Source organism: Diabrotica undecimpunctata, chromosome 5 (genome assembly GCF_040954645.1).
Source record: "Diabrotica undecimpunctata isolate CICGRU chromosome 5, icDiaUnde3, whole genome shotgun sequence".
Taxonomy (NCBI): domain Eukaryota; kingdom Metazoa; phylum Arthropoda; class Insecta; order Coleoptera; family Chrysomelidae; genus Diabrotica; species Diabrotica undecimpunctata.
Window position 1 is genome coordinate 51,373,135 of NC_092807.1, and position 12,050 is coordinate 51,385,184.

The 12,050-nt window shown below is 31.4% G+C and overlaps 1 protein-coding gene across 5 annotated transcripts in view; it reads right to left on the reverse strand.

Annotated features, from left to right (window-relative positions):
• LOC140441308 (uncharacterized) overlaps positions 1-12,050 on the reverse strand; it is a 113,935-nt gene that overhangs the window by 69,022 nt on the left and 32,863 nt on the right. For all 5 annotated transcript variants that reach the window (XM_072531949.1, XM_072531951.1, XM_072531950.1 and 2 more), the window contains one exon: positions 6,952-7,101. In XM_072531949.1, the coding sequence (XP_072388050.1) occupies positions 6,952-7,101 (150 nt within the window). The remainder of the gene's footprint in view (positions 1-6,951; positions 7,102-12,050) is intronic.

The window sequence follows — 12,050 nt, forward strand, 5'->3', positions numbered from 1 at the left end:
TCTCTCCGAATGAGGTGAAATTGGGCAGCTAACACAAGAATTATGTGGATTAACCAACGAAAAAAGTTCTTGAAGCCATTTAGTCATAAAACATTTATAGAAAGGGTAAAAACAAGAACACAAGACACATTTAACACCTTAATTAGTTACCTTAGGGTGCTTTGTGGCACTGACGAAACCAGAGGTAACGGATATTTTATCGAAATATTGAAATAAGACAGCGATGATCGAGAGTGAGTAGCAGAAGACAATGTAAGACAGCGATGATCGAGAGTGAGTAGAAGAAGACAATAAATTAAATTGAAACGAGGTTGTGAGATGTATGAGAATCTTTCCTTACTACTAATAATAATGAAGGTGTGTGGTTTTGATATTTGCGTCCTTGAATCTATAGAATGCCGAGTATGGCGCGAAAAGTTTGATTTGTTCATATTGTTGGGCATTGTAAGATAAAAGAAACGAAAAAGAAGACAATGCAAACATAAATTAACAAATCAACACAAAGAGATCTAGATTTAAAAAAGCGAACTATTTTAAACAAACAAGTGAATATATCGATAAAAAGGTAAGTAACAGAAAGATATAATAACAAAAGAAATTAAATGAAATGTGTTTAAATTAACACGCAAGACGTACAGAATGAGTTGGAAAGAATGATAAAAGTAGATTAAAAATAATTCAAAAAAATCAAAATGTAATACAAAAAATGATAAATGTAATATATGTATAATCAATATGTATGATATTAATCAAAATATGTATAAAATATATCTTATTCTACCTTGTTACAGTGTTGTCTATTCAAGATTAATAATTTCAATAAACAACACACATTTCAAAATATACCTGTTTAATCAATATAAATAACTTTTAAATAATATAACATCACACTTAATTTCAACAAACAATTTACATTAATAACTACATTCCTATCCTAGTTGTTAATATCACTCTTCCCTTCAAGAACTTTCCCGTTACTCTTTAAATAGTTGCAGTGAAACCGATGATCACCTGTCACCAGATATAACGGATTTTTAAACTATGTTTTCTCAAACATTTAATAATAATCCTTGTATAGGCATGCAAGTAAGATAATTTTTAATTTTCACTTAAATATTTTTTCACCTGTTTTATTTAATTGATTGGAATTCATACTTAATACATTGCACACATATAATATTGGCATAATTGATATATATTTTGTACCAGACAGCACCCTAATGCGGTTTATTATATTTTCAGCATTTAGTTTACCATGTACCATTGACCTGAAAATGCATAGCAAATTATAGTATGCGAAACCGGTCGTTGGTAGTAAATAAATTTACTATTCTACTTTTACCTAATTTGAAATGAACTCACACAGACAACCTATTCAAGATTTGAATGTAAAATACATTATCAGTTAAAAACTTATTGATTGTCTTCGACAATGCTTCAGATATTGGGATAATTTCCTATTAACTTTCTCAGCACAGCGGACTGTTTAAGTCAAAGCTTTCATCCCTAATTCTCAAAATAGTCGCAAATTCGTGAAATATACTTTACATACTATAAAGAGTACAACTTAGAATTTAAACCACTTCGTGAAGCAACTGTCAAAGCTTAATACAGTGACTTTGTTGTCATAGAATAAAGGAACTGCTGATAACGAGATAACTGATAGTCTTACTAAAGAAGGAGCGAGTACTCCTTTTATCGGACCAGAACAATTGTGCAGTATTCAAAAAAAACCGTACCGTAGAAGATATCCAAAAATGGGAAGAAAAGAAACTTAGTGCAACCTACTGGGAAAAGATTCTAGGCCAAAGTCAAATGAAAAGGTTGTTATAACTAAAGCTCGGATTATAGGCAAAATGCCTTTTTTGGCTATTTTGCCTATTATAATTGTTTTTTGCACTTTTTGCCTTTTTTCGTAAATTCCGCCTATTTGTGCCTTTTTTAAAATTTCATGGTACTACCCATGATATTATTCTATTACTAAACCATTCTATAATAAAATGTTGGGTCAATAATAAAATATCAACGGTTTGTTTATATAACAGATTTCTAGGAAAATGTACCTGATCGAGACTTGAGGGTTAACTATTTGGAAATCCCTAAGCTTTATTAGTTTATTATCAGTTGTACAGTCGGTTACTGTATCAGAGTTTGGTCAAAAATTGCTATATCCTATAGTTTATTTTTATGAACGAGAGAGTAATTAGCATAATTTTAACTGGTAGCTCCGACCACTCCATGGGCGTGCTCAAGATTAATTGAAAAATTACTTTGAATAATTATAAAAAATAAATGAATTATTTCAGTGTTATAAAGTGTTATGTGTATGTAAACAAAAGTGACCTCTTTTATCACACACTATATTAGAACTGACTGGCCTACATTAAAAAGGGTTTAAAAAAATTCACATTTTTTTTTTAATTTTTAAAAATTACAAAAGAGAAAAAGAGTTTTTAAAACCGTCTAAGGTATGTTAAATAGATGAATAAAAATATTAATATAAAACTTACAGCTACTTGTTACAAATCCAAATCAGATTCAGAAGATGAACTTTCAGAACCAAGATTTATAATAACTGGCTCGATCATTTTATCAGTAATATTGTCCAGCTTCCACATTTTTTCCTCTTCTTTAATAGTGTGATTTACTGCCTTTTCCCAGTTTTCAGGTTTTACATTATTTACGGACTCCAAAAACAACTGTTTAACATCATGAATTTTAAAAGTGGTATTTTTTCTTGAAACTTCACTCTTTATCTGTGCCCATACCAGTTCAATCGGGTTTAATTCACAATGATATGGTGGGGATCTAAGTACTGTCATTCCACGATTTTTGGCAATTTCATCAATTTCGTATTTTTTAAATTTTTCTTTATGAAGGGCACACAACGAATAAAGTTCCTTTCTTATAGATCCGGGATGGTACGTAATATTTTTTGAACTCAGCCAATTCTGCAAGTCTTTTTTTAACCACTTGGTTGTGGGCAGTCCTTCTATAAGTCTGGAGTGATAACTTGCATTATCCATTACTATTACACAGTTCTTAGGAAGAAGATCTATCATTTGTTCGAACCATTCTTGAAAGACATCAGCGTTCATGTCTTCATGGTAGTCACCGGTATGAGTTGATTCAAAAGTTAATAAACCACCTTCAACAAAACCGTCTGAACTGCCAATGTGTACTATTATCAGCCTGCGTCCCTTTCCTGATGGTGGGTTTAAACCAGTAGATAAGTTATTTACAAAAGCGTGCCTTTGACTTGTAACAGTTTCATCCTGCCAAAATTTATTTGGTGTATGACCCTCGTTGATCCATGTTTCATCAAGATAAAATATTTTTCTTTTTTGGTTTCTCATTTCCTTTATGGTTCTTAGAAAATGTCTTCTCCATATGACAATATCGCTTCTTTCTAATAAAATAGACTTTCTGGGATTCTTTTTCCAGCGGAAGCCTATTTCTTTTAAAAGTTTCCATAACGTACTTCGACTCATTTCTGGATAATCCTTATCATCTCGAACTGAGACAAGAACTTTATCCAATGTTGGAAATTCTTGTCTAAAGAAGAATTCATGCACTTTCCGTTGAAGTCCTTCTTTAAAATGATATTCTATTTGAAATTTTGGTTTCCCTGGAGCATTACGTGGCATTTGAAAACTACCACATTTCTCTTCTTTAATAACTCTGTAAATCGTAGATTTCCCAACACCAAGTGTACTGCTAACTAACTCAACGGTCTCATCAACACTTTCACATAAACGTTTGTCTGTAAATGATTTAAAACAATTAAATATTAATGTTTTTTCATTAACTGTTAGAGGACCAATTTTTCGGCGTTTACACGGCACTTCCAAATTTTCCATAACACTAGTATACACAATAAACTGCACCTTGCAACTGAAGTACCTACTTTTAGTGAACTGTTAAGAATTTTGAATACGCCACTTGGACCTTCCTATATACAAAATGGAAAAACCCACTATCACATTTTCTGTGGAATAAGTTTAGAAGGTAATTATCTAGTCAATTACTGTCGTAGATTCCTGGAATTAAAGAATTAAATGTTTGATTGTTGAAACCCTTACTTCGTGGAATGCACTCATTTCAGATAAAATAAAACGTTTTATTTTATCTAAAGAATTAAACTTTATTTTGCAAATAGGCAAAGAATTAAACTTTATTTTGCAAATAGATAAAATAAAACGTTTTATTTTATCTAAAGAATTAAACTTTATTTTGCAAATAGGTAGGTACTTATTAAACTTTTATTGGTTATATATAACCAATAAAATAAACATCTTACATTTCTTGCAAATTCATTAGTACCTGTTAACCTCCATCACTCCGACACTGGCAACCTTATTTAGGGATTAGTAACGCTCACAACTATTGTATTCTATTCTGCTCCAACCTTTATACCTGGTGGTCATACTCAATTTAAAATTGTTTTCCTATATATTTCTGTACACTTGTTGACAAATATCTGTTTTTCATTGAGTCACCCGTATCAACAGTTTAGGGATTTGCATACATAATTTATTGTTCTATTACTCTCTCATACATAAAAATACACTATAGTTTAGTTTTGTTGCGTATACCGAAAAGCAAAGAACACGTTTTAAAACGTTTTAGACATTTGTGTGAAAAGATGACATCTAAATTAAGGCTATGGATCGCTCCTTATTCGGAACTTTCTCTAGAAGGAGATGGAGCATTGTAAACCATGCGGCAAATCGGTAAGTTTTATTTTTTCTCTTTTTTTCTCGTCCCACAACATAACTAAATTCTAAAGCGGTTTTAGAATTCTAATTATTTTTTTTTAATTCTCAGATTTCAAGTAGAAAAAAGTACTTAATTGACCAGCATTGTGGAACCCCACTTCATAAACGTAATTTGGAAAAATTAAATTCCTCTAAGTTAGCCCAAATGTCTCTGCGGGATAGTTTAAGCAGTTCAAAAAAAAGGAGGAAGACGCATTTAAATTTGATTTATGCCAGATGATGATTGCATCCAACATTCCTCTATATAAAGTTAATACCCTAGTTTTAAATGCTTTTTCGAAAAATATCTTAATAAATCCTTACCGGACGAGAGTACATTGAGAAAACATACTGTGGAAAAATGTTATGTGGAATGTATTTCAAAAATTAAGCGGGAGTTAGAGGGCAATTTTTTGTATATTATCGTGGATGAAACGACAGATGTATGCGGCAGGTATATAGCTAATTTAATGATTGGAATTTTGAACGAAAACTTTGCGAGAAAACCTTATTTAGTTGCCGTTAAAGAATTGGAAAAAACAAACAATTTAACAATAAGTCGATTTATACAAGATAGTTTAACAAACCTCTTTTTACCCAATGCTATACCAGTGAATAAAATAGTTTTAATGCTTTCAGATGCTGCGGCATATATGTTAAAAGCTGCTGTTAATTTAAAGATTTTTTATCCTAATTTAATTCATTGCACTTGTGTAGCCCACGGGGTAAATAGAATTGCTGAAGAAATAAGAAATCTGTTTCCGTTGGTAAATAATTTTATAAATTTTATGAAAAAAGTTTTTGTAAAGGCTCCGTTGAGGGTGCAAATATATAAAGAAAGACTTCCCGGTGTCCCTTTGCCACCTAAACCAGTAATTACAAGGTGGGGAACCAGGCTCGAAGCAGTTTTTTTTTACTTTGAACACTGCAATGAAATAGAATTAGTTATGTCAGAATTTGATGATGATATTTCCGAAGCCATTCGAGAAACAAAAAAAATGTTAAAAAATCCCAAATTGAAACAGGAACTCGCTTATATCAATGACAATTATAAATTAATAGTTACCACAATTACCTTATTAGAAAAACAAGAGATAAATTTATGTGAGTCAGTAAAATTAATAGATAATTTAAAGACGAAAATTAAATCGGCACCTGGAAGTAACGGTCAATTAATTTAAAAAAAAAATGAAATATGTTTTCGACAAGAATGAAGGTTTTTCGTTTTTATCTAATGTTGCTTAAGTTTTGAATGGGACATTTTCCGAGGAATTTCAAATTATGCCAGATTTATTATCCGCTCTGAAATATGCTCCAATTACATTTGTCGATGTCAAACGTTCGTTTTCAATGTACAAATTAATTTTAAGTGATCGAAGACATAGTTTTAAGACCGAAAATATTGAAAAACATTTAGTTGTTTCTATTAATGATAAAATTTTAAATGGTTACAATGTTTAATTATTAATTTACAGTTATTTAGTTACTAGATTATTTATACTAATGTTATGATTATGATGTGTAAATATACCTGCCTTAAGTTAATATTACGTCAATTCACTTTGTACAATAAATAATAAGTTATATTCCTTTATTGCCTATATTTTGCCTAAATGTTAATATTCCTGCCTTTTTTAATAAAAATCTTTGCCTATATAGGCGCCTTTTTCTTCAATTTTTGTTGCCTATAAATCCGAGCTTTAGTTATAACCATCTGCTTGTTACGCAAAAATACTCTTAGTGCTTCAGAAAAGTAAACTCATGAGTAATCATTGAACACTATTCACACAGACATCATCTATGTAAAATGGGCAAAATAGACATCGCAACATGTAAATTCTGCGAAAATGCAGAGGAAACGGTTGAATATATTATCTGCAACGGTGGGATAATTACTTGCTACTACGCTTTATGGAAAATCTATTACATAGATATAGATCACACACAAAAGATCTTTGGCGTCATAGTCGGGAAAGGTTTACGAGGACAATCGACCACTTTGAAATCTATAATCGACAATCTACTTTTTGAAATAGCTAAGAACATATGCAAGCTTTTTCGTAGTAGCTATTTCTAAGCTCTCTATAGCCACCCTCACGACGAGCAGAATATCATTTGTTTTCATATAATAACTTTTACGCCACACACTTTTTTAAAAACCTTATGTAATAAGTAACAAGCGAAATATACTCACCTCTCCTTTTTACCATAATGCCTTCCGCCCTCCATTGAATGTCTATGGGCTGGCTGGTTACGCGGGCGAAAACTATCAGGAGCTTGATAAAACGGAGTTTCGTTTCTATTATTATTTCCGATACTATCTCCTATCAGAGTTTTTTTACACCTAAAAATTTAACAAAAGAGTCATGTCAATGATTTGTAACATTGTATTGTATCTTCAAAGTGTCTACAATGGATGCAACATTGTAACAATGCAATGCAACAATGCTTAACCTAAGGAAGCAGTGGCGTTCCAAACAATACTTAAGATTTACAATGGGTCAAATTGTTGAAGATATATACAAAATGGACAGAATGTATTAAAAATAATTTTAGACCATATTTGGAATGGAACATTTTTGTATATTTGAAACAGTACATATTATATTATTACTCATTGATAAAGATTGTAACGTTATAAACGTCACATCTCTGTTAATTTATATTTAAATAATTATTTCATTTTAATTTCTTTATTAATTTATTAATTTCTTTATCTTCAGTTTAATTTTTACTATTTTTTATTTACAAAATAGTTGGCGCCCTCTGTTTTTTCTTTTCTTCCTCTGTCTTTATTTTCTCTCTCTTTCTGTCCCGTAGAATAAATATTCGCCCTCTCACTTTTTGTCCGGCAGACTATTCTGTTCCATGTTGACAGACAAGCTAGTTTCATGATATCTATAGCAACATCCTATGACATCTGTGCTAACTTCATTTAGTCTCCCACTTTCCACTTTCTGTCAAAACAACTTTTCTGTGGTGGGATTATTTTTTGCCTCTTTGAAATTTATAAAAGAAGGCAAAAATTATTATAAGACTCATTTTTATGGTCTACAAATTCTCTTGGGGCAAGTACTTTCATTGTGATATTTATTCTATAATTCTGACCGCATTTCCAATATTTGTAACCTTACTTTCTTTCGAAAGCACATTTTTTCTGATATATGCATCAGGACTCTTTAACAGAATTTAACTAAGTACTAGCAATCATATTTCATTTTATCCTTGCCATACGCTATTTGTTTAAGTGTAATTTTGTAAGATGGCTAGGAAGTAAACTTTTCTTTTTGATGTATTTCTAATGCAAGTTGTATCCTATATTTTAGTTTATTGGCTTTATTGGCATATCAAAACTTTATTGGGCATATCAAAACTTTATTGGCTTTATTGTCATATCAACAACTCAATTGGGTCATTTGGATTTATTAACCAGATCGAATTGATTGGCATATTCAATTTTAACACCACAACTTAGTCAGGACATACAGCCACGTGTGACTGCAGCTCTCCAGAAGCCACAACTTTTAATTCAAGGACCTAACAGCTAGAACACATAAGCAGCCCATTGAAGCAATAAGTAGCACTTATTAACTGTTAAGCTTTGGCAGGGTTAATTATTGTTTTTTATTCTTTTAAATAAATATGTTTGGTTAAAATTTGTCTTATTTGCTATCAACTGAGAACTCAGGTTCAATCCCTAGTTTAAGACAAGACGAACTCACCCTTGAGATACTGAGTTAGACAAGGTATAGACGATAAGCTCCCAGGGTTGATTGAAGTATTATTTTTACAATAGTACTTCAATTCTCTTTGGTAGTCTTATCGTTACGAGATTGTTTTAACTTTAAAACCGTTATTCTTTATAGTATTATTACTAAAATAACTTAAATATTGCTATGTTCATTTTCATAACCAGATCCACTGCCGTCGTCGCAGCAATCATTTAAATTAATCCTTAACTCTTTAGTAATTACAACTTTTCCATCTGATCATTCAGGAGAAGATCCAAGGTAAACGTGGTCCTGGTAGAAGAACATCATGGCTGAAAAATCTAAGACAAGGAAAATAGACTACCGTAAAATTGAGTGTAGTTGACCGTTGGGGTGAATTTGAGTCAAAAGTTTGAAAATGTTTCTAACATGCGTAATTTTTTTGGTTATTAATATTAGTAAAGTTTATGATAATTCTGTTCGTTGTATGTTGTGAATATTTTATGTAAAAATTAAGAGTTCTTTTCTTTTATATTTAATTATAAGAAATTATTATAATTTGGTTATTAATTTATAAGAAAATGAATATTCATAAAAATACCAGTTACTAATTTTGAATGTTTTTATGTTTCGTTAGAATCTTCAGATTTGTCAACTTATGCACTTTTCGCTTGAATTTGGGGTGAAGTTGACCGCCGAGAAGAAATACGTCGTAGAACAAAAACAACAGACGCTATAAAAAAAAATCGCGTCGCTGAAATGGAATTAGGCAGGACAAGTCGCCAGACTATAAGACAACCGATAGACAAAACGTATTGTCGAGTGGAGACCAAGATAAGAAGCACTACGGAGCAGAGGACGCCCATTAACTAGATGGACTGACGACCTGAAGCATGTTAGCAATAACTGGATGCAAGCCACACAAGACAGAGACAGATGGAAATAGCCGAGGAAGACCTATGTTCAGCAGTGGACGTTCCAGCAGCGAAACAAGACGTTCATTTCCCATTAAGTATTCCATTAACCCTCCTTCCCACGGGTGGGGTCTATCAGTACAACTATAAATGAAATTGCTTAATTTTTTAAATTTTTTTTTGTATTTTTTTCCTAGACTTGGTGTACCTTTTAATAGCACTGAATAGTACATTTTAGCATAATTTGATGAAATTGTATGAATCCCTTCAATCGCTACCTGCAAAAGTATCCTGACAGACCCCACCCGTGGGTGGGCGTTTCTTGTTTTGTACTATGGCTTGGTTAATATTGCAGCTATAAATGCATTTATTATATACTGAGATCCAATAATACGAATGCAGAATTTCGGTTTGCTCGTCGATTGTTTCTTTAGGAATTGCGTTAGTCCAGAAAAATATGAAAATACGAGCCCTAAATATGCGTATATAGAGAACATCACAGTTACTTGCTGCACAATTTTCTGAAATTGAGCAAATGACGAGGGATGACCCAGCCCCACGAAAACAGGGATGTATAAGTATTATATAAAAAGAAAAACTAGGTATTTTTGCCAATTGTATAAAAACTGGTTATGTATGGAACATACAAAAGCATTTTGTGCTGATCATGTAGAAAGAAAATTTACATAATTTAACCCCCTCTATTTTCTGTTTCTAATTTTAATTTTGAATGTATCCTTTTTACTTGTATTACTGTAAGTATATAGAATAATAATATTGTCTTCTTTTATATTTTTCTTTTGTATTTTGCCGTTCATGATTTTTTAATAAACTCTTGTAAAAAAATAATGGTGTTAGTTATTTCACAGTAAACTATAAAAATATATATTGATAGACATATTATATGTACATTTAGGTAGTACAACGTTACATCAGTAAGTTTCCTTAAAAATATTTAAAAAAAAATTTTTTTAATAAGGAGAATATTGTTTTAAATTTGGTCCTGATAGACCCCACCCGTGTATTTGTGTCACAAGAAAGTCACCCGTGGAATGGAGGGTTAAGTACTTCTAATTTTCTACCTTTTCGACTGATTTGTAAAATTCTTGTTGCACCAATTGTTTTGCAATTCCATGCAAATGACGATTAACAAACGTCATTTTATTTTTTTTATAACAACTTGAAGAGAAAGTAATGTGAGAAAATATGATGAATTTGTAAGGAAAATAGTTAAAATAACAATTTTATTTTCACATACAAACAGTTATATATATACTTCTTTGTATTTACGTCAGTAAAACGATGGCTATCTTCACATATATTTATTTGTAGGGAAAGTCGGGTAGATCGATATTTCGTCCGTCGCAAATTCAAACAGATAATATTTGTATTTTATGAAATACGAGCAACCGAGTGAAATGTAATGTGTAATGTGTAGGTATATTATAGTCAAAAAGCAGAAAATCTGATTTTAGAAAAACAAACAAAACGTTATATATCTTTGTTTTTTAAATGGTTAAAAGTGAAACGTAAAAAAAATATTACTCCACCACCCCGTCGGAAAAAATAATAGGTGATACAACGGCATCTTCTATAGGGCTTTTCAACGCTTCTCATTTGTTTCAGGCACTTGTTATATGTCATACAATTTTAATATATCTACGTCATACGTCTTTGGTATGTATAGTGTATGGCGTAGATATATTAAAATTTTACGACATATGACAAGTGCCTGAAACATATGAGAAGCGTTGAGAAGCCCTATTAGCGTTTAACGATGACGTACATAGACGAAACTGTGGAAAAGTATTTTACATTTAAGAAAATATTGTTTTAAACAAAGTTAGCAGTTTATAATGAAAAACTGAGTTGTTTTAACTGAAATAATCATCATATTAGCGTACCTTGTCTAAAATATTTCTCCTGCATACGAGCTCTCATCATCGTCACTATCCACCAGATTAATAATAAGTTGTCCACTGTTTGAAAATAATTGTCCTAGTCTTCTGTACTCATTTTATACTTTCACTGCATGGTTTACTGCTTTTTTCCAGTCGGGACTTGTCAATATCTGATCGTTCGTATCGAATTAAATCGACCACTTTCGCGTCAAATTTTGGAAAAGTATTTTTTTCCGAATCCGTTTTTTTACTTGTCCCCAAATAACTTCAAAGGATTGAATATGCAAAAATAAGGTGGTAACCTCAAAACAGTATGGCCATGTTGTATTGCAATAGTGTCCAGTATATATAGTTTCTATACTTATATAAGTTTTAGTACGAAGCACTTCAAGTAACTGTTTCTTATTATAGTTGTCTTCAAAATACAAATCATTATCTGAGAGGAAATCTTTAGCATTTTTTTTGAGAAGCCTTGAGTGGTAGCTAGCATTGTCCATAACTGTCACACTGCCCGTTATATTGGGAAATAGTGTACCACTCTTCGAATATAGTAGAATTCATATTCTGATGATAATCTAGACTACATTTTTCTATTTTTGAAGTTATACTCCTATACGCGCGTTCAAGGTTGGAAATTTGTACGGGAGTGAATCGGCAAAATCATTACATGTGTAAGATATAGGTAAGAGAGAGACAGAAGATATTTTCTCTCTCTCTCTCTCTCTCTCGAGAATAAAAATGTTCCTTTTGTAAATATATTGTATATTT